At 35.2% G+C, this 24,513-nt stretch overlaps 1 protein-coding gene across 1 annotated transcript in view; it reads right to left on the bottom strand.

The window, feature by feature from the left end:
- The window catches only part of alox12 (arachidonate 12-lipoxygenase), a 38,559-nt gene extending 14,617 nt beyond the window's left edge, over positions 1-23,942 (bottom strand). The window contains exons 1-9 of the mRNA XM_059354572.1: positions 23,685-23,942; positions 15,518-15,664; positions 15,235-15,436; positions 12,955-13,036; positions 12,731-12,853; positions 11,426-11,532; positions 10,280-10,452; positions 8,858-9,001; positions 4,898-5,101 (exon numbers count right to left, since the gene is read on the bottom strand). Of these exons, the coding sequence (XP_059210555.1) occupies positions 4,898-5,101; positions 8,858-9,001; positions 10,280-10,452; positions 11,426-11,532; positions 12,731-12,853; positions 12,955-13,036; positions 15,235-15,436; positions 15,518-15,664 (1,182 nt within the window). The 5' untranslated portion in view covers positions 23,685-23,942. The remainder of the gene's footprint in view (positions 1-4,897; positions 5,102-8,857; positions 9,002-10,279; positions 10,453-11,425; positions 11,533-12,730; positions 12,854-12,954; positions 13,037-15,234; positions 15,437-15,517; positions 15,665-23,684) is intronic.
- Positions 23,943-24,513: the final 571 nt, after the last annotated feature.

Consider the following 24,513-nt stretch of genomic DNA (forward strand, 5'->3'; position numbering starts at 1 on the left):
AAATTACTCCACTACAAGTAAAAGTCCTGCATTCAAAACTTACTTAAGTAAAAGTACAAAAGTATCAGCATCAAAATGTACTTAAAGTCTCAAAAGTAAAAGTACTTGTTGTGCCGAATGGACCCACTCAGATTGTTTTATATGTTCTAAATATATTATTACATTATTTGTATTGATGATTTTATGTAAGCAGGGTTTTAATTTTGTAACGATATGGCTCATTTAAGTACTTAATATACTGTTATAAGATTTAATAAAATAAAAAAAGTCTAATCACCTTAAATTGATCATGTTTTTATGTTAAATCTTGACCTGAATAGTAACTAAACTGTCAGCTAAATGTAGTGGAGTAAAAAGTACAATATTTGCCTCAAAATGTAGTGGAGTAGAAGTATACATTTACAGAAAATAGAAACACTCAAGTAAAGTACAAGTACCTTAAAATTGTACTTAAGTACAGTACTTGAGTAAATGTACTTAGTTACTTTCCACCACTGAACGGACCCAATATATAATATAATATTCAGAAGAAGTGATCTTCCCTAACGCTAAGCATGTGTTTTTTGTGCCTTAACCTGACCATTCCTTAGAAACAGAGTTGTTACAGTAGTCGTAGTTGTTAGCTAACAAAGCTACATGACTAAGGTCACCCTTTCCTGCTGCTGCTGCTACTTGAAAAAAAAAAATGCCTCCACCTTTCTACTCCTGAGTCCAAATGACTCAAAATAAAACATAAAAATGATTTTAATGTCTTGTTAAAGGCCCCAGTAGGGGTTTTTCTGTAGAGAGTGTTGTAGAAAATCTTTAAAGAAAACACTTGACGAACAGATAGATTCGAATCACAGCCTTGTGCGGGATTTATTTAGCAGACATTAAAATCAGATGATACAACGCATCCAACGGTCAGAACAACACTGAGCGACAAGACCTGTGGTGGAATGTAACTAAGTACATTTACTCAAGTACTGTACTTAAGTACAATTTTGAGATATTTGTACTTTACTTGAGTATTTCCATTTTATGTTACTTTATACTTCTACTTCACTACATTTTGAGGCAAATATTGTACTTTTTACTCCACTATATTTAGCTGCCAGTTTTAGTTGCTTTTCAGTTCAAGATTTAACATAAAAACATAATTAATATGAAATGTTTGCTAACATGTTAACATGTTTTAAATTGAACATCATAAGAGTATATTAAGTTGTTAAAATGAGCCCTACCTTGAGAAAATTAAAGCGGTCCGTACATAAATGCATCAAAAATAATAACCAAACAATATATTTTTAGAATATATGAAACAATCTGAGTGGGTCCATTCTGCATAATGAGTACTTTTACTTTTGATACTTTAAGTACATTTTGGTGCTGATACTTTTGTACTTTTACTTCAGTCAGTATTGAATGCAGGACTTTTACTTGTAGTGGAGTAATTTCACAGTGTTTTATTAGTACTTTTACTTAAGTAAGAGATCCTAATACTTCTTCCACTACTGGACAAGACCCAGTTTCTCTCTTTTTACTTTGCAGGTTGGTGTGTCATTGTTTCTGTGTTACTAAGGGTCACCGTCCTGTAATTTCCTGTTATGAAAAACACTTGATATAAGAGCACACTTGGGATTTCCCAAATCCAAGCTGTTCATATCTCAATCAAGCAGAAGTTTCCTGTAAAGAGACTGACTGTTGGTCAGATTTCTGTGTGATTATCAAAACATGTTTGATGCATATTTAAACTGCTATATGTCAGATATTTTAATACATCTTCAAATTAATTCTACGACAAGAGCATTCTGTAATGAAACCGTCAGCGGCAAGTCTAAGTCTAACATTTGTCGCAATAAATGGTCAAAACTATGATGAGAGTGTTTCGTACTGAGCTGTACTTCACTACTGGGCACAGTTTCAAAAAGATTTAGAACAGGGGTCTCAAACTCAAATTACCTGGGGGCCACTGGAGGCAGTATCAAAATGAGCAAAAAAAGACAGAATTACCAAAAAAGACACAAAATTATTAAAAAATACACAAAATTACTAAAAAAAAAAATACACAAAATGACCAAAAAAAGACACAAAATGACCAAAAAAGGCAAAAATTACTAAAAAAGACACAAAATGACTGAAAAAAACACTAAATTACTTTAAAAAGACACAAAATGACAAAAAAAAAAGCCACAACATGACCAAAAATACACAGAATTACCAAAAAATACACAAAATTATTTTAAAAAAGGCACAAAATAACCCAGAAAAGACACAAACTTACAGAAAAAACTAACATACTTAAAAAAAGTAACAAAATGACCAAAAAAAGACACAAAGTTATTAAAAAAGACACAAAATTGTTTAAAAAAAGACGCAAAATTATTTTAAAAAAAGACACAAAATGACCCAAAAAAGACACAAAATTCCCCAAAAAAGTAATTAAAGGGACCTTCCACACACAACACGGTAAAGTGCCATTCATATAAAACTCACATTAAACTTTCATATCAAGGTGGGGGCCACAAAATATCGCCACGAGGGCCACAAATGGCCCGCGGGCCGCCAGTTTGAGAGAGAAGAGTAATTTAAAGTTGATTGTAGCTTTCCCACGCTCTCTGTGTGATGAAACTGTTTTATATTGCGTCTGTGGTTTGCAGAAATCTACAATGGCAACATTTTTATCTTGAAACTGGGTTGGCTAACCAGTGGCTCAAGTCATGCAACCATGATGTTGTTCATTTATAGTTTACCATTAGCTTTTAGCTTCTGTTGATTGCATTTACGCTTAAAAATCATAAATCATAAAAGTGATGTTCACAAAACACAAGGGATTTTCATGTTTTAATCTCATTGGGTCTCAGGTTTTTAAATCGTTAATGTTGTGAATTCAACCAAAACGTCTTGGTTATGACTAAGGTCACCCTTTCCTGCTGCTGCTACTTGAAAAAAATGCCTCCACCTTTCTAATCCTGAGTCTAAATTACTCAAAATGAAACATAAAAACTGTTTTAATGTCTGTTGATTGCATTTACGCTTAAATCATAAAAGTGATGTTCACTCATCTAATGGAAAAACGTACCATTAGTTTTTTGTCAAGGGAACCAGAGCTAACATAATCCCTGCAACCTTCCACGGTATTATCTCCTTGAGCAACTGGAAGTCTTTTAAAGTGGCTTTACATCAAGTTCAGAGCATATCTGCACAAGACTCTCAACAGGGCAGTGCCTGCACTGTAAAAAATATTTGTAGAAATTACAGTAAAACACTGTCAAATTGCATGAGAAATAGGGCGTAAAATAAAAAATTGCATATCACCGTAACAGACACTTTCAATTACCGTAAATCAAGGAATAGTACAAAACTTTTGAAAACACAGTTTTACTGCAAAATATAAAACAATTCATGTAAAATTAATGGAGACATACCATAATGTCCCAAGGACACAAGTACCCTTAAAACAACAGAAATATTCAGTCTAAATTAGTTTTTGATCATATTTGCATTTAAATTTACAGTAGAAAACTCACTCACTTTTTTTTTATTTATTTATTTATTTTATTTTAAAATTCTGGCAACCACAGCTGCCGGTATTTTACCGTAAATTAAACAAAACATTTTTTTTACAGTGTGGACCAGTAGTTAGCTGCTAACGGTGGTAACACCACCATGACAGACTGGTCTAAAGAGCTGGTTCTGAGGTTGGAGCCAGGTTGGACACACTGGAGGAGGTGGTGGAGAGATGACCTGTCAACATGTTCAAATCCATCTTGAAATACCCAGATCATCTGCTACACAAAACCTTTATGGACCAAAAAACAGCAGTGGACGGCTCCTCTCTCTCTGTTGCAGGATGGAGAGATTCTACTAATTCTTCAATAAACTACAGAAGAGCTAACAGACTAACTGAATCTCCCCTCAGGGATAAATAAAGTCATTTTAAATGATTTGATTTGATTTTGATGAACTCTTGTTGTTTGATGTTCTCTTGGTCAATGCAATTGTTTGTAACACTATTTTCTGATAACGACCGGGTTTATTCATTCATCTGTCACCAGTTTATTTATTTCATTTTTAACTGTACTCATTTCAATCTTCACATAGTATTGTCCCTGATCTTGTATGTACTTTAATTGATGTTGAATGTGGTGTATGAGAATTGTGGTTGATTGTTCTTATTTTATCATGGTGCTGCCTTCTTGGCCAGGTCATTCTTGAAAAAGAGATTTTAACCCTTTGATGCACAACATGGGTCTAAAGTGACCCGACAGTTTTTATGTTCTATATCTTTGCAATAATTCATCATTCAGTATTCCAGGTTTTCCTCAATTAGTTTGTTTTTGATCATCATACATCCTAATTTTTATGTTTTCCTTTATTCATTTTTGAATAAAATCCCATTTTCTGTCACTACTCTTCTAATACACAACATGGGTGAAAAATGAGCCATATCCATTTTTTAGCTAAGTAGCTTGTTAAGCTAACTTCTTGGCTAAGTATTTAGCTAAGTAGCTTGCTAAGCTAACTACTTAGCTAACTTCTTAGTAGCTAAGTAGTTAGCTTAGCAAGCTACTTAGCCAAGTAGTTAGCAATGTAATAATAATAAAAAAAATGTCTTCATAAATTATGAGAAGCAAAATGAAAATAATGATCTTCTGTTATCAAAAACAAGATATTTAAAGAATATTTACAATATTCAATCATAAAATAAGTTGATATCAAAAGATAGAGCACAGAAACACACAGCAAGCATTAAATAACATGGGGAATGAATGAAGGTCATTTTTGACCCATGTTGTGCATCAAAGGGTTAATCTCAATGAATTTTACCTGGTTAAATAAAGGATATTGATTGATTAAAAAAAAAAAAAAAAAAAAAACAGAGCTGAAAACTACAGCTGTGAGTAACATGTCTTACCTTATGTATAGGGTGCACAGAGGGCAGCTGTCTCAGAGTAGCCACACAAAAAACCTCCACCACCAGGTGAGTCCTGAGCAGGTGAGACAGCACCTGGAACACCTGGAACTCAGAGTGACGCACCCACATCTTAGCCAGCTGCCAGGCCAGGGGAGGGTCTCTGGGCAGGAATATGGGCGCGTCCGGGCCGGGAGTCTGATCTAGCTGAGGACAAGGAGGGGAAGCTGTCACAGGCAATCCTGGTCCACCTGAACTTCACATATCAATGACCAGAGGTGTTATGGAGAGTCTTCATAGTACTCCTCTCATCAACCACCACTACACCATGCATGATATTCTGATAATAGTCACCAGTTTTGTTTCCCTTAATAGGGCACTCATTGAAATACGGAATTTTGGCATACTTTTGATCCTTTTATCACGATTAAATCACAATGAACGAATTAAGTCACAGTAAAATCTGGTTATTTTGGATTCATAATGCTGTAGTTGCAGATGTCATCTAGACACAGTTCCTGAAGAAGGTGATTAATTTCACGTGTGAATGATGAAATGGGCCATTTGTTTTTACAACGTATCCAGGACTTCCACGGCAGGTACAAAGAAGCAATAATAGAAAAAAGTTGCAAATTTACTAGATTAAAGTGCCAAATCTACACGAAAAAAGTCTTACGAGAAAAAAGTGGGAAAAAAGCAACTTTTTTCATACGAAAATAATATAATTTTTGGATATATAATAATATTTTGGATATATTGGAATATTTTCTAATATTTTAGATAATCAATCTCCCTTTTCATTTATCAGATTTAAAATATTAAAAAAACTTTTTATCTTCTAATATACACCACAGCATTTTAGCTTTTTAACCCTTTATCAGGCAAAGAACTATATTTGGTAACTTCAGGTAATATTTCGGGAAAAAAGTTGCAAATTTACTAGATTTTAAGTGCCAAATCTACACGAAAAAAGTCGCAGGTTTACGAGAAAAAAGTGGGAAAAAAGCAACTTTTTTCTCCCAGATTCACCACTTAAACCCTTAATAGGACACTCATTGAAATACTTGCAAATTCCAAATTTCAACCCTAGAGAATATTGGAGGGTATCACATACTGCCAGAATGTGTAAAAAAAAAACAACATACGAAAATAATATTTTGAGAAAAAAAATTACCAGATTAAAGTGGCAAATCTACTACAAAAAATGCCCAGATTTATGAGATTTAAAGTGGTGAATCTGGGAGAAAAAAAGTTGTTGTTTTCCCACTTTTTTCTCGTAAATCTGCGACTTTTTTTCTTGTAGGTTTGCCACTTTAATCTCGTACTCCTCTCATCAACCACCACTACACCACTGTCAATGATCTCCCACACTGTAAAAAAAATTCTGCTTCATTTACGGTAAAATACCGGCAGCTGTGGTTGCCAGAACTTCACCGTAAAAAATACGGTGCAACTGTTTTTAATATTACGGTAAAAAGACATTGGCACTGTTGATGTCACGTTTAAGATTGCCATTTTATTCCATTTTTTTACTGTGTAAATAAAAAGTTTTTCCATCAAAAGAAACGCTGTTCTGCCATATAATTGACAAGAAAATACTGTATAAATGAAAACGCATAAATTAACGATTTTACCATTAAATATTACAGTATATTTTTGTTAAAAATATGGTGTTTGGTACATTTAACAGTGAGAAAAAGTATTTTTACAAAAAATAAATGCAAAAATGACAGTGATGCTTGTATATATATTACATTAAATACATATTACAGTGTATTTTACAGTGGAGTGATGTATTTTTCAAAAACAAAACTGTAAAAAATACTGTTGTGGCTGATATATACATTTACAGTGTTTCTTTGTTACTGAAACTGAATTAACTTATTTATCATTTGCGTAAAAATAGGTAAAATTACGGTATTTACGGTAAAATACCGGCAGCTGTGTTGCCAGAACTTCACCGTAAAAAATACAGTGAGGTTTTACGCTAAATTTAAATGTAAATATCAGCAAAAACTGCAATTTATACTGAATAATCCCATTACTTTTAGGATAATTGTGTCATCATGGTATTTCTCCATTAATTGTACATGAAAATTTTATATTTTTACAGTACAACTGTGTGTTTTCTACAGTTTTATGCTATTCTTTGATTTACAGTAATTAAAAATATTTACCACGGTGAAAACAATGTTTAATTTTACGACCTGTTTCTGATGCAATTTGACAGTGTTTTACTGTAATTTCTACAAACATTTTTTACAGTGCAGACTGCATGATATTATGATAATAGTCACCAGTTTTGTTTCCACTGAAGTGTTTTTAAACTAGCTGCTGCAGAGCCTTTCTTTGGTGTTCATTCAATATTCTCAGCATCAACTGAGTATTTGCAAGTTTTTTTTCAAGTTGACTTTAATGTTCTCTTTAATATTCTCAGGTTTATATAATATGTTTTCAGATTTATCTTCAGTATTCAGTATAGATAGATATGAAAAGATTTTTAGAAGTTTACTTTCAGTTTTCTCAGATATTTTAGAAAAATGTCTCAGTTTACTTTCAGTATTCTCAGGCAAGGTTATTATAGTTAACGAAAACTAACGGAATAACGAAAACTAGAATTGAAAAAACATTTTCGTTAACTGAAATAAAAATAAAAACAAGAATTAAAAAAACACGATAACTAACTGAAACTGTATCTTGTGGTTACAAAACTAACTAAAACTAACTAAAATTATGGTGAAAATGTCCTTCGTTTTCGTCTTTGTCAACTTTTTTCATACGTAAACCCTTTTGGTTGATATGAAATCTATTTCATCTATTTGGTTTTATGACTTAGTAAATTTATTGGGGCTGAGATGGATCAGACAAAGGAAATAAAGGCAACATTGATTGTGACCTTATTGAATCTCTCCGCATTACAAAAAAACTAAAACTAACACTAAAACTAATAAAAACTAAACTAAAACTAAGCATTTAAAAAAAAAAAAACTAATTAAAACTAGCAAACTCACTCTAAAAACGAATTAAAACTAACTGAATTTGAACACACAAAATCACAACGAAATTAAAACTAAAACTAATGAAAAATCCAAAACTATTATAACCTTGTTCTCAGGATGCATTCACTAATCTCAGGTGTCCTTTTTAGGTTTTTTATTTAATATTCTTAGACTTTCACGATTTTAATCTTTAATCTTCTAATCCTCTGATAACCAATTTCAAATCAACTCTCAAACAATTTTCCCCAATGATTTATTGCTTAATTTACAGGTACTAATCACATTTATTGAATATATTCTGTGATTGTGTGCACCAAGGTTATTATAGTTAACGAAAAATAATGAAATAACGAAAACTAGAATTGAAAAAACATTTTTGTTAACTGAAACAAAAATAAAAACTAGAGTTTTTAAAAAAACGATAACTAACTGAAACTGTATTGCGTGGTTACAAAACTAACTAAAATTATTGTGGAAATGTCCTTAGTTTTTGTTTTTGTCAACTTTTTTCATACATAATTCAGTGTTTCTATTTGAACATGCAACACATGGTAAATATGTTTACTGAGACTGGGATGTCTACACTAGAACCAAAATTCAAAACAGTTAATAACCTTATTGGGGCTGAGATGGGTAAACCAAAGAAATAAAGGCAAAATTTATAATGATCACTTTGAATCTCGCACCCAACACATAGCCCATTACAAAAAAACTAAAACTAACACTAAAACTAATAAAAACTAAACTAAAACTAAGCATTTTCAAAAACTAAAAACTAAACTAAAACTAGAAAACTCACTCTAAAAACTAACTAAAACTAACTGAATTTGAAAACAAAAATTCACAACGAAATTAAAACTAAAACTAGTGAAAAATCCAAAACTATTAAAACCTTGGTCTATGCACATTGGTGACATGTTGAGGTAATTCAGTATTTCAGGACAGGTCTTTGTGAATGTCATACCTGTATAGCAATAGGTATGAGTCCGTCATCTGGGTGGTGGTACAGTAGACACAGTGGAGCAGCGATGTACTGAAGTTTACCGTTGATTGTGTTGCAGGGAACCCCATCCATGATGGAGTAGTCCAGCAGGTAGATGTTCCCTGCCTGGACAGGAGATAGGCAACAAATTAAAATGGTAAATGGACCTGCACTTATATAGCGCTTTTCTAGTCGCTTTGCAACCACTCAAAGCTCTTTACACTACAGACTGCGCTCATTCACCCTTTCACACACACAGTGGCGGTTCTACACAGGGGCCTCCAGGGGCCACTGCCCCTGTGAAGAAGCCTTTGGCCCCTGCTGTGGCCCCTGTGTCAAATTAATAATAAAATGGTAAATTTTTAACGATGAACAATGGAACAATTCTAACCTTTTTTTTGTTCAAACAATATCTCATTGTACACAAAAGAAACCCAGAATGTGAACATTGTATAATAGTTTAACTCTATGGAGTCTTATTGGGCTATTTTGTCCATTTTTGAGTCCTTTTCATGTCTTTACATGTCTTTGTAAGTCATTTTGTGTCTTTTTGTGTCTTTTTTTTGGTAGTTTTGTGTCTGTTGTGTCTTTTTTAGTTATTTTGTGTCTTTTTTTTGTCATTTTGTGTCTTTTTTTGTCATTGATGTCATTTATGTGTCTTTTTGTGTCTGTTTTAGTTATTTTGTGTCTTTTTTTGTCATTTTTATGTCTTCTGTGGGTTTTTTTGGGTTATTCTGTGTTCTCATTTTGTGTCTTTTTTGGTCATTTTGTGTCTTTTTTGTCATTGGTGTCATTTATGTGTCCTTTTGTGTCTGTTTTAGTTATTTTGTGTCTTTTTTTTGTCATTTTGTGTCTTTTTTTGTCATTTTTATGTCTTCTGTGGGGTTTTTTTTGGGTTATTCTGTGTTCTCATTTTGTGTCTTTTTTGGTCATTTTGTGTCTTTTTCAAGACATTCAAAGATTTTGAATGCTTAAATATCATCTTTGCCATTTTTTTATGTGCTAATGTGCCCCTCTGATTAAACACTGGGCCCTCCTTGGCCCCCACAGTAAAATTGGTCTAGAACCGCCACTGCACACACACATTCATACTGGTGGCAGAGGCTACCCTAAACGGTGCCACCTGCCACCATTGGGAATTCATTCACACACCGGTGAGGGGGTTTGGGGTTCAGTATCTTGCTCAAGGATACTTCGACATGTAGGCTGCGACGGTCAGGGATCGAACCACCAACCCTTCGGTTGGGGGCCAACCAACTCTACCAACTGAGCCACAGCCGCAAATTAAGAAGAACGTGGACATGGAAGTAGCAGAGAGTATGTGATAAATGAAAACATTTGAGACAAGAATGACACAACTCTGCTTGTATAGATTGTAGAGACAGATGTAAAGCATTTTGTTACTTTGAGTTCTTTGTCCAGGTTGGTCCTGGGAGCCATGGACCTCCGCACCATGTTTGGTAGAACGGGGAAGTTCTCTGGCAGCTTGGTGCACCTCTGGACCATTCTTGGGTTGGAGCCATTCATACACTGGTAGCCAAAGAACCGGTCCTCCTTCCAGTGGTCCATACAGTACTCTGAGACAAACACATGCTGGCTGAGTGTTCACCCTGGAGGGTCTTGTCATTGTAAAATAAATGAGTAGTTACAGTAAAGTATAATCATCCATGTTACGTTAAAGATAATACAACATATTATGAACAACTACACCTCCCATGAAGCTTTACAACTACTATGTCCATGATGTCCATGACTACTATGTCAGATTACAGCTTAAAATAGGTTGGTGACACTACATTGTAGATGATCTGGTTTAGCTAACAGCTATCAGCTTTAGCTTACGTTGGGTTTTAGGCCTGAGCATACTTCAAACAAAGTAGCAAAGTAAGCAGTATTGGATTATTCTAGCTTTCAAGCAGGCATTTGGCATATCTTTCTTTACAGTGGCGGTTCTACACAGGGGCCTCCAGGGGCCACTGCCCCTGTGAAGAAGTCCTTGGCCCCTGCTGTGGCCCCTGTGTCAAATTAATAATAAAATGATCAATTTATAACGATGAATGATGGAACAATTCTTACCTATTTTTTGTTCAAACAATATCTCATAGTACACAAAATGAACCCAGATTGTGTACATTGTATAATAGTTGAATTGTGCAATAAAAGCTTGTGTATATATATATATATATAAAAAAAAAGATAATTCTCACTGTACTGCACTTTCAAAATAATAAAAAAAGTAATTGTGCACAAAAATGAGAAATGTCATTGTCGTACAAAAATAATTCTTATAGTTGGTAAGTCTCATTGTTTCAATCAATGTATTTGTATCTTCCAAATATACTTAAATTAGATTTTTAAATAACCTAAAATAAAGGATTTGAATGCTTTATCACCTTTGTCGTTTTTTAATGTGCCCCTCTGATTAAACACTGGCCCCTGCTTGGCCCCCACAGTAAAACTGGTCTAGAACCGCCACTGTTTCTTTAGTTTTTAATCATTTTCATTATCCCCATTAGGTTTGGGAGTAATATGCAGTGTGTATTTACCCACCAGCTATGGGGCTTCGCAGCTTCCAAAAGATCCGTTTGAAATCATCGAGGTCACACCAAGACTTCCCAAACCTGATGGCCAGCTTCTTCAGAGACAACTCCAGCAAGCTGAGGAGAAGAATGTATGCTTAACGTTCCTCACATTGCTGGCATGCAGATGATTAGACGATAACTCTGGGAACAAAACTCAAATGTTTAACCCTATAAAGCCAAGTGTATCATATTTGATACATATGTTTTTAAGACACTCTCATCATCACCTGAAAAACCTGATGAATACATGAATTGATGATTAAAAAAACTGAGCAACAAATTTCACAAAAATACCAGATGTAACAAAAATGATTTGCTGGTTCCACTGGTGGATCTGTCATTGCTGTGTGAAAACTTCATATCAGCAGATGTATGATGTTGTTTTATATGGAAAAACATATTTTGTATGTTTGAGGAAAATGTTAAAAGGAAAGTCAAAGTTTTATTTGGTTAAAAATATTAGGTTTTATGTGATTATGTGAGTTCAAGAAAAGCAAATTGTGAGCAACAAATTGCACAAAAAGACCTGATGTATCAAATATGATCCAAATTAAATTCATATATGAAAATTGATATTGAACTAAAAAAAAATGTTAGCTGGTTCAACAAACACTCCAGTTTTGAAAATTAAGAATTTTCTGGCAATTATTTCACGGTTCAGGCTTTATAGGGTTAAACCTTCATACAGTCAAAAACAGCAAACTGAGTGTCTGTTACCTTATCCTTAGTCTAACATTTAGCGTCCACTAAATAAAATGATGTTTTGTGGTTGAACAGTTTTAAAACATGTAGTTTTAACATAAAATGCAACACTTTAAAATGTACTAGAGTACTTTATGTTAAAACAACCTAATTAAATTGCTGAATATAATACTCTGTGTTTAAAAATGATTTATTTCCTGAATAATTACTATTATGTTCATTTTCATATGATAAAGTTAATCTTTTAGGCTAAACCACCTCAACCTAACTTTGTTTTGTTGGTTCAGCACAATTAATTCATGTACTTCACTATTTTAAAAAGTAGTTGTAACTACCCTATTAAATAAAGTAACTCTTAATAATGTCATACACGTTTAAATGGCCCAAGAAAATTATGTTCGTATGTTACGATGGTGTGACTGGTGTGTATAATAATGTCTACAATGTTCAATTGTTAAGTGATTTTTGTTTTGTCTTGTGGACCCCAGGAAGACTAGCTCCTCCCACTTTTGGTGACAGCTAATGGGGATCTTTTTAACAATAAACAATAAACAATAAACAATAAACCTACGCATATTTTAATGAATGTTCAAAGTCGCTTCTCTTTTCATTGTCAAAGCGGACATCTTGGGGTAAATCAGCTTCTGTTGCAGCATCGATGCATCGGGGGATCCCTGGAGCCCAGGTTACCCATCTGAGACAAAACATATGATATAAATATCAATACATAGAAATCTTTAATTCACCCAGTCTGGAAAGTCAAGCCTTATCTTTGTGATGTTGTGTATGTTGGACCTGTAAATCTTCTGTCTCTCCTGCAGCTCTGTCTTCCTGTGTTCCAGTAGCTGAGGTAAGGAGTCGTCCCTCTGTGTCTTTGCTACGCAGGCAGAAAGAAAGAAAGAGGAGGACAGAAAAAACACCTTTAGCAACAGTTCCTCTTCCCCAAGGTTTCGGGGAGAGGGCCTACAGAAGGGAGAGTTTAACCCCGATCCTTTTTTTTTTCTTTCTCTTTTTTTTTGTGAACATACATGTCCCATTTTCAGTCAGTGTCAACATGTAATGTGTATCTAGACAATGACATAAAATCCAAGCTCCTTGGGGTATCTCCCGTTCCAACTAGTCTCACTAAAGAAAATTCTGATATTATTGCTTTTGCCTCGCTCATAGCCCGCAAACGTATTCTATTGCATTGGAAAAGCCCAAACGCTCCCCCTGCCTCTTCCTGGATGAGTGATTTAATGTCTTTTCTGTCTTTAGAAAAAATTAAATATTCCTTGAGAGGCTCAGCAGCCAATTTTTTATAAAAGATGGCAGCCTGTCATCACATATGTGAGTACCCTCACCTCTCTGGACCCCAACTGAGTTGATCTGATGCATCCAAATTTCATTTATTTTATTAAGGTATTTTTTAAAATCTTTTTTTATTTTTTATTTTTTTAATGAGCATACTTGGCATCCTGTGTTTATTTATGTATTGGTATTATTAGCATAATTGTTAATGTTTCTGTTTCTCTGCTTTTTTGCCTCCCTATATATTATTATAATACTATGCTTTTGTTTTTTTTTGTATTTATTTTTCTTTTGTGGTTCTTTGTTCTAATGTACCCTTTAAAAAACAAAAATGTGGAAAACAGCTGTGGAATAAGTTATGTCTTGTACTGAAGCTTATGAATGCTAATTTCCAAAAAAATATATATAAAGACAATCCAAGCTCCTTTGCATCTATGCCTGGTATGGATTGTATCTATTTATTTTGTTAGTTTGTTTGTTTAGTGTGTTCATTGCATGTTTTAGTTGTATCAAGTGTGGGCTTGTTGCATACAGTGTAAAGTAGGCGTGTATTTAACAGCCATATCTGCAATATCTGGGCCACACTTATTGCTAATCTCCTGCATCTGTCCAGGAATCCTGTTTGAGGACACGGTCACACATGCATGAGTGTATGCAAGCCTACTGAGGTGATATTTGTGTTTGGCCCATGGTACTTTTTCAAGTGTCATGACAATCTGGACAATAGTTTTTCTGTAATCCTGCTGGCAGACAAACAGGAAACCAACCTCCCTGGCAGATATAATGTGCTTAAAGTGTTTAAGTTGCCAAATGTTGCCATACCATAAATATAGCTTGATGGTCTTTAGCTCCATCTTTCCCTAACCTTACCCCTGCAGTATCACAAAACTCTTTCCCACCATTGTTGTAATTTAACACTCAGTAACAGGCTACAGTAGATGTTAAGTTTGCACACGCCATCCACCTCTGCACAGGCTGGTTCATAGGGTTCAGTTGCAGAAAAGATCATAAATCAGCTGAAAGAATTATGAGTCCACAGGATTTGCATATCCTTGTGCCAGCACAAACTAGAACCCAATGCTAGATGCTAGGCATCAGGAGAAATTTGAATGGCAGCCTGCTTCCCATGCAATGTATGATCTACTGCTCAGGACGACCAGTCTGCCACTGACGAGCTCCTCTTAGTCAGGCGGCTTAGGACCAGATTTAAGAATAAATCACCATAGGTTTGAGAATATCTGAGATATATATTGAGAATATCACTAGAGATCTGACATGAGATTAAAGCATTCCCTTGATTTTTTTTGAGCAGTGTACATTGCAGCTAATCCGCACTCTCCCGTGAACATAGATTCATTTTCAGCTCAGGATTCCCTGCTGCAGCACTTGAAGACCTACCAGTCTGGGTGAAAATGAACATATCTATTTGATCAAATAATTATCTAGTGATATTCTCAATAGCTTTAAATGATTCCTTGACCAACAAAATGTATATTTTGACACCAAGATTGACCTTCTAATTGGCTTGGAAGATATAGCGTTTCTCATAGACTTTATATGGCTGCCATTTCTGATTTACAATCTTGATGAAGTGGCTCCTACCAAAAATTGAAACCTCTAGTGATAGAGAGCATGTGGAAAAAAGCTGGTGCTTTTGTCCGACGTGTCCCCTTTATTTGGCTAAGCCGCCTGACTATCTGGATCAGATCAGAGTTGGCTACCTTAATGGTACCTATAGGGCTAAATCATTGGGGGTTGATTCTGAAAGCTTCAAATCTCTCTTACCTGTTCCTTCTCTTATCTCCACCGTGACGTCTCCTATAAGCCAGCGGTAACAAGGGAACGTCAGCACCTTGTCTCCACCTGGAGGCTCCACTGTGACGTAGCGACAGAACCAGTTGTCTTCCAACCAGTACTTCTGTTTCTCCAGTCTGACCAGTAGCAGGGAGCCTAGGTGTAAAGGACTGGTTACCTTGTACTTATCCACCTAGCCAAGATGGAGAAGGGAAAAGGACATTCAAATCATACTTGCAATCACCGTTTAAATCACTGATGCACGCACACTTACTGCTCCTCGACAGAAGTCCAGTCCAGGGTTGTCCAGCACGGTTCGTTCACTCTCTCCTTTCTCGCCCACCAGGGTCACATAGATGTAATTGTTGGTGCCTGAATACTCTGATGTACCAGTTGCTACTGTTACAGTGTAGACCTCCATCTATGGACATGAAGACACACACAGTATGCTTAAAACCAGTGGTGGAAGAAGTATTCAGATCCTTTACTTAAGTAAAAGTACTAATACCACACTGTAAAATTACTCCACTACAAGTAAAAGTCCTGCATTCAAAACTTACTGACGTAAAAGTACAAAAGTATCAGCATCAAAATGTACTTAAAGAATCAAAAGTAAAAGTACTTGTTATGCTGAATGAACCCACTCAGATTGATTTATATATTCAAAATATAGTATTATATTATTTGTACTAATGCTTTTATCTAAGCAGTGTCCTAATTTTCAGATTCAGATTCAGAATACTTTATTAGTCCCAGTAGGGCAATTGAGTTTTACAGTCAGCCTGTCCATAGTTCAAATATATATATATATATATAAAATAATAATACATTGACATCAACAACCACAACCAGTGAGCATACAGCAGAGCGGGATGCAGAATGATTTTCTGTTTATACATCATTTTGTGATTATGTGTAATTTTGTAAAGACAGGGCTCATTTAACTACTTAATATACTGTTATAAGATTTCATTTTAAAAAAGTCTAATCACTTTAAATTGATCATGTTTTTTATTTTAAAATCTCAACCTGAAAAGTAACTAAAACTGTCAGCTAAATGTAGTGGAGTAAAAAGTACAATATTTGCCTCAAAATGTTGTGAAGTAGAAGTATACATTTACTGAAAATAGAAACACTGAAGTAAAGTACAAGTACCTCAAAATTCTACTGAAGTACAGTACTTGAAGAAATGTACTTAGTTACTTTCCAACACTGCTTAAAACCAAGAGTTTAAGTTGCAACATGTGGGTATTTGAGGGACACTACAGATGGACTGAAGCTGTTAATTGCATATTAGTTTGCACTGATCAGCAATGATGACCTTCAATCGGATCATATATTTTTTTTTTTGTAAATTTTACTTATGCAAAGTTTTGGCACATATATATATATACAGACACATACAGTACAAGAAACATAGAAAAAACCCAACAGATAAAAAAAATAATAAAATAAAAGTAAACAAACAGATAAAACAAAACATTAACGTAACGTAAAAAGAAAATGTGCACAAAAACATGTCGGTCCAACAAAATGCCCCCAATTGTCCGCTCATATGAAAAGGGCCAGAGATTGAGTCCAGGAGGCCCGAGCCAGAGGGGAACAGCAAAGTCTCATAACCCGGATACATATCAAGAAAAAATATATAATATATATAACATATATTTATGTACAATATAATATAATAAATAATTACTTAATAAAATAAAAAGTAAGCAGTGCGTTCAGGTACCAGTTTGAGGTTTGTCTTTTCTAATGTATTCAATAAAAGGTCCCCAGATCTTTTTAAACCTATCATGAGAATTAGACAAAGAACAATGGGATCATTTTAAAGCAGATGTTTTATATTCTGTTATATAATGTTGCAGCTCCGTGTCAACTTTTTGTGTTTTTTGTCTAGTTTCAACATGTCAATGGTACCAAGCCAGCTCCATAATTAATGGTTTCCCAGTCTAGTGTGGAATATCTTGTTTCTCCTCCATTGAACCCCAGCCAACTCCTTTGGGATGAGGTCAAACTGGAAGAATTAGCACTCTGTGTTGACCCCTCTGGACAAGTGGTCTTAGCTAAACCTCAAGGCCACATTCTATTACATCAAGTACTTTGGCATTGTACTGACTGGGACACTGAATGGAATGGAGCCATTGTTATTGCACCTGTGCCTTTCCTGCTTTGACTTGATGCTTTGACGAAATGTCAAAAAGGGTCTATATCAAAATCTTGTACTGTTGTCAACTGAAGGTTTACAAAGACCAACATGTCAAAGGTGCAACAATAGTCGACAGATAAGATAGATAGATAGATAGATAGATAGATAGATAGATAGATAGATGGATAGATGGATAGATGGATAGATAGATAGATAGATAGATAGATAGATAGATAGAAATATAACTTGGAAATACTTATTTACTTGGAAATATAAATTACTGACATTTAGGGCAATAATGTAAGTTAGCACAACAAAGGAAGCCAGTTGTCTGCTCAAAAACAAGTTTGTGAGTTGTTGTTACTTATATCTTTAAGTTGGGGTTCACAACAAGGGACAATAGTTCTGCTAACTCTTATTTCTTTGTTGTGAAATTCGGTCAATAGCGAAAGCTAGCGGCTAACTGATGCTAGCGGCTAACAGATGCTAGCGGCGCTGCTTGTTACAGCTACAAGAGTAGCCATTAGCGTATCAATGCTAACTCAAAATTGTGGTCACAACATTAGCTGACATTTCATAGCGGCGTTACAATCGTGCCAGAGAAATTCAGAGTTGAGCAAACTCAAAAACAAAACTTAAAATATTTAGTTTAATTGTCCAACTTAAAATTTTGGCAAAGTTTGTTGCCTTGAAATTTTGAGTTCACCCACTTTTCTTTTTTTTGCAGTGTACTGTGTGATGGAGAGGTGCTGATGATCATGGTGGTATCTCTGTGCATGACCGCATATTGTCACATATTATGACAGCAGTGGTGTGCATTTCCTGGTAAAAATTTTGAATATGCATTTCAAAAGTAAGCAAATGTTTTTAGCCACACTGATGCAAATGAGCTGATGAAACAACAGATAAGTGGTATGAAACAGTAAACATGACAGCCCACATACACGTATACAGCACTAGTAGTGACTAGGACCTGCTGTTGGTGTCACAAGATGCCTACGTGCTTACATAACCGTAGCACTTTATACATACTTAAAGGCATGTGGTGTAGTTAGGTGTTATTCATAAAGGTTAAATAACTTGTTATAATTGGGCTTATGATTTCATTAATTCTTCTGAGCTCAATTATACTGATGTGAATTACATTACATTGCATGTCATTTAGCAGACGCTTTTGTCCAAAGCGACTTACAATAAGTGCATTCAACCTGATGGTACTAGACATAGACCACAGGAATCAAGTAAGTACATAACTTTAAGAGCTAACTGTCATTGTTAAAGGAGTGCTATATGTTAAAGAAGAAAAGAATAGAAAAGAAGAAGAGTTTTTTTTTGTTTTGTTTTTTTAAATATATCTATGAGGTGACCACAAGATGAAATGCACTAAAGAATTACCAGCTAAATTCAGAGTTATAAGGGACAGGCCACTCCCAGATGTAAACAAAAGCTTTTGTAAACAAAAGCCACTTAATAGACACTTTTTAGGTAAAATAGCTATGCAGTGGGGGGCTGAAAACTGAACTTAACTTTAAACTAAACCAAACAAATAAGCAGAGTAGCAAACAAGCAGAGTAGCAATCTTAAGCAAAAAACAATAAGTAACTTAAAGCAAAACTACTACCAGAAACCAGGGGCCGGGTTAGATCCACAAGATTAAATGAATTTGTTTTTATAATGACAAACCAAGTAACTTTAACAAACGTACAGGCCTTTGACCTTCAGAATAAAAGCAGGGGTGGGTCAGATAGTGTTAATATAATGTTATTTGTTATTTATACACAGCGAGGAAAGCACAGATTGATAAATGTGACATAAACGGAACATTTAACATGTCCTCTTCTGTATGCTGCAAGTCAGCCAATCAGACTGTTCATCAAGTACAAAGTATACAAGTCTTATTTTATTGTTGATGCACAATTTGTAGCAATATGCAAGGATTAAAGTTAAGGCCAGGTGATTCATTTGAACAACATCATGCGATTAGATGTTGAAATGTGTGCAAACTTCTCGAATCCAAACAAGCTTTTGACCATGTTGTAGCACGCAACAGTGCATCATAGTCTGCAGTGATAATCTGTAAGAGAACGGGCTGATGTAAATCTTAATAAACCCTCATCCAATGTTTCCCTGCCTCGTGTTAACGTACCCTAAAACAGCAAGACACAATTGAAAACAGTAAAAACAGTCAATTAAAACAGGGAAATAGAAATAAAAATATAAATAAGATAAAATAAGATACAGCAGGATAAGAAAATAGATAAAATAATAAAAAGCACAAGTCAAACATTGCATAGTTAAAAAGTAAGGGCAATATAATGCATTGCATATTATATGTGGAAATTGCACTATATCAGAAGTATATCAGCTAATGCAAGTTCTACAATATTAGGCAATAATGTGTTCCTGTCTTGCAGAATGTCCTTGTGTTGAAATCTAATTTGGTTTTGTTTATTTGGTTCATATGCCCAATAAAGTTGTGCATAATGCACAAAGGGTGACAGGATAAAAGTTATTATTCTGTAAAAGATCAGTAATGCAATGCAGTATTTATCAGTCATAGATAAGAGAGATTTTTTAAAAGAAGCAACCTGTGTATTGTGTTTATTTTACCATGTTCCATTGGTATACAATTGATTTCCCTAGTTGTATGTATAAGGCTTGTTCAAAGGCCAATGCTGACACAGAGACAACCGGTTAAGACTTATTTATGTCATTAAATTTTTTATTTTTTTAAAAAGCCGAACGACTTTTGTCGACTGATTTGATTGTCCAATGGCCAATAAAACAGGTAGAGGGAGGGTTTATGAAGGTGGTATTTAGGGGAATTAGGCGAGAGAGGCGGTAAGAAGTGATAATGTTCTCTCTGTCTGGCTCAAATATCATGAAGTCAGGTTAATAACTTTATTTTGTTACTTTGAACACACCATGTGTGGTTTGCTTGCTACATTATATAACCAATGTATGAGTGTATAGACCTTTACAGTCACATCTGTATGGATGTCAGAACAGGAATAGTAAAAAAAAAAAAACTGTCCTTCATTTTTATCGATTAGTCAAAAATTAGTCCCTTTGAAGCGTACAGATACGTTTATGGTTGCAGACATTAAACGGACAGACTGGACAACTGAAATCATCTGAAATTCTCGCATTTACACAGTGGTCATTACATACAGACACAGCTCAACATTTACAAGCAGTGCGGCTGCAACCTGTGATGATCAGCTACATTAGCAGGAATCTGAAGTCAACAATAGCTCTAGACCAGGAGTCTCAAACTCAAATTACCTGGGGGCCGCTGGAGGCAGTATCAAAATGACCAAAAAAAGACACAAACTTACTAGAAAAAAAGACACAAAATGACCAAAAAAGTCATAAAAATTGGAAAAAAAGACACAAAATGACCAAAAAAAGACACAAAATTAGAAAAAAAGACACGAAATGACTGAAAAACCACTAAATTACTTTAAAAAGACACAAAATGACCAAAAAAAAAAATCACATTAAACTTTCATATCAAGGTGGGGGCCACAAAATATCGTCACGAGGGCCACAATTGGCCCGCGGGCCGCGAGTTTGAGACCCGTGCTCTAGACAATCACATGTGTCATTAATAATACATTTATCAGAGAATTTCAGATGATTTCAGTGGTCCAGTCCGTCTGTTTCATGGCTTGCAACCATAAACGTCTCCCTCCAGCTTCAAAAGGAGTCTTTTACAAAGTAATAGATATGAATGTATGCCAGTTTTTTTTTTACTATTTATGTTTTGACACCCAACGGCTCAGCAAGACATCGTTACCCCTGAAACTCGTCTGTCGCCTCTATTTTCTTATTGTTTTCAGAGATCGCAAATAGTTTCTGGTGCCAGTGATGAAGGCATGATGTCTGCTCCTAACTGGTCTACAGACAGGTTACCTCCGTATAGACAGTGATGTGATGCTGATTTGATGTTATCTGTGCCAGTGTGATCAGTTGTTTATAGATTTGAGGTGATAAACAGACAAGTTTAAACAGTGAAGGCAAATGCATCTTACTTCTTGTACTGTGTGTTATTCTATATTTTCCTGCAGGTCTTTGGGCTTGCTGTGTTGTGCTGCATGTTATTGCATTTATATATTACATAGTGAAAGTTATCCATTCTGTCTTCCTCTGCGACCTGTCAACCAATATAACCATGCCATAAATCATACGCTGCTTTATCGTCTATTTCTTTGTAAATGGGACCATTATTTACACAGCTAACACCATATTGTATTGGAGGACCTGAAACTAATGATTAACCCTTTGATGCCCAACATATGGACAACCCTTCTAAAGTATAACATGGGTCAAAAATGACTCATTCATCCAAATTTGATTTAAAATTAAATGACCTAATAGTATAATAATAGTAATTTGTTTCAAATAGTTACTTTCCACACTCATATATTTCATATATTTAACATGTTTGTGTATCATTTTGTCACACATACACTGTATCTGGAAGGTATTAACAGAGCTTCACTTTTTCCAAATTTTTTTTATGTTTCAGCCTTATTCCAAAATTGATTAAATTCATTTTTCCTTAAAATTATACACACAATACCCCATAATGGCATTTTTGTCCCATGCTGTGCATTAGAAGAGTAGTGATAAAAAAAAGGGTTTTTATTCAAAAAGTAAGAAATGAAAACAAAAAATTAGGATGTATGATAATCAAAAACAAGTTGATTAGGAAAACCTGGAATACTGAATGATGAAATTAATTTGTTGCAAAGATATAGAAAATTAAAAACTCAGTCGGGTCACTTTAGACCATGTTGTGCATCAAAGGGTTAAGACCATAATCTTGCCACAAGGTAATGAATCAAGTGAGAAGTAGTCTCATTTCGTATTGAGATAGATAGGACCGGAGTTCTTTTGTAACTGGTGTTGGCGACCCCTGCTGGATATTTTAAAGATTGCAGGCTTGAGGCACCTCTGGTTTGCTTCACAGCTCAGACCGGGAGGTGGAGCTACACTTTAACAGTACCGTACTTTGTTGGCTCTGAAATCAATAACGCAATCAAGTACACACTGTATCCTAATGCTCACAGAAATTTATTTCAGATTTTGTAACTTGTGTAATTTGTTTTGTATCAAGTTTTGGCGGTCATGTTTTAGTGCTTTTCACACTGCATTAAGCTAACAGCTCCATTAGCCTGGGGCTAACCAAGTGTTCACACTGACACAATCCTGGCACATTCCAAAGAGGGCTAAACTGTGCTTCCCTGTCATATCCCAATTATGCAATTCCAAGACTGTTTAGGGACCTCAGTATGCAGAAAGATTCAAACACAATAGACAAAAATAACACAATTGTACTGCATTAGCAAAACTACATGGCATTTTGTCCAAAACTGCAGAGGTTAGAAAAAAGTCTGTAAATGGAATCCCTGGGTACCCATAGAACCCATTTTCATTTCTATATCTTGAGGTCAGAGGTCAATCTGGCCATGTTAGATTTTCCCTAGCTAAAATTTGGCAAAACTTTGGAGTGTTATTGCACCCATTTCCCAACAAGATATGACATGGATTCCTTAGATATTCTAGTATCATATGATACCCATCTCTCAGCTGAAGATTTAAAACTGGTTCAGTGTGACTTACAGGAATAAGTATGAACAGTGAATGAGAACATGCCTATAGCTATCTTCTTTGAAATGTGACACATTGCATTGCATGATTGACAGCAGTAAGTAATGCACATACCACAGACCAATTTTTGTAGAAACTAAGACAGATTTCAGACAGAGCCTTGGAGCACACAGAGGCTTTTGCTTGTACAAAAACTTGTTATGGGGGTTATGGAAAATCAGCCTCACATGTACAAATTAAAAACAGCAAATCCTTTATATCCAAGCAGTAACTTTGGTTTCTCCTGCACTGAGCCAACACAGTGTGGCTTTACCAAATACAGTGATGAAACATGTGTTTCCATAACAGTGTCTGCAGACTGGTGAGAACAAACAGAACCACTGAGCAGGTTCACACGTCTCTGCAAACACACTGATCCAGCCTAGTAATGCTGAGTAACTTCAATGTAATTGCACGTATCAGTGTCTTAACAACAATGTTAATAATCAATTTTGCATGGTTGACAGGATAGCAGGGACCTGGAATATTAGGCTTTATTTTTTTAAAGAAAGGAAGACATTTCTTTACCAGCCAAGAGCCTGAAGGCATTTTTTTTAGCTCATTTAACATAAATAATGATAGAATTAAGCCTTATGGGCTGTCAGAAGCAAAAAAACAACAACAGAAAAACACTCACCTTGGTCCACAACTGTGATCACAGTGGAGTATCAGTTCCCTCCTCTTCTTTTCCTTTTTTCCTCTCTTTGTATTCTGGCGCTCTCCCTTTCCTCTCTTGCTCTCTCTTTAAGGAGTCTTCGCAGATCTGTTAGTTTGGCAGTTATCTGGTCACCATTTCTAAATGCATGAATCCTTCTCGGTTTCTCTGCAGCCAATTTGAGTCTTTTCAGCAGGAGTTTCTCCAACACGCCCACTCTCACTGCTCCGCTGGCTTTCTGCTCTCAGTCCTCTCAGTCAGTCCTTTGTGCAGGCTCACCTTGCTCTGCAACACACACACACACACACACACACACACACACACACACACACACACACACACACACACACACACACACACAGACAGAGAGGGAGAAAGTTGCATAAGGGAAGTTGGGTCAATTTCAGGGCGGTGCAAATGGGGCTTTCAGATAACACTCACATTACAGAGCGGCAAACCAGCAGCAGCTGTAAAAAGTTGCATTTGAGGAAGTACATTAAGTTATATTATACAACATGTTTAGGGGAGATTGTCTGATGGATTGCCTAGTGAGGTAGATTTCTGGCTTGAGTAACATTGGTGACATTTAAAGAAAAAAGATACATTATTTGGGGAAATAAAAATGTTTGCTATTCATTATCATCAGTTTAATTTCTGTGCATCCAGAAGAATAAGATCAATGCCCTTGACTGAATGAAAATGGGTTCTATTCTATTCTATTGGCTGTAATTTCCCAGCTTGGGATAAATAAAGTCTATCTATCTATCTATCTATCTATCTATCTATCTATCTATCTATCTATCTATCTATC

This window comes from Centropristis striata, chromosome 17 (assembly GCF_030273125.1).
Source record: "Centropristis striata isolate RG_2023a ecotype Rhode Island chromosome 17, C.striata_1.0, whole genome shotgun sequence".
Taxonomy (NCBI): Eukaryota; Metazoa; Chordata; class Actinopteri; order Perciformes; family Serranidae; genus Centropristis; species Centropristis striata.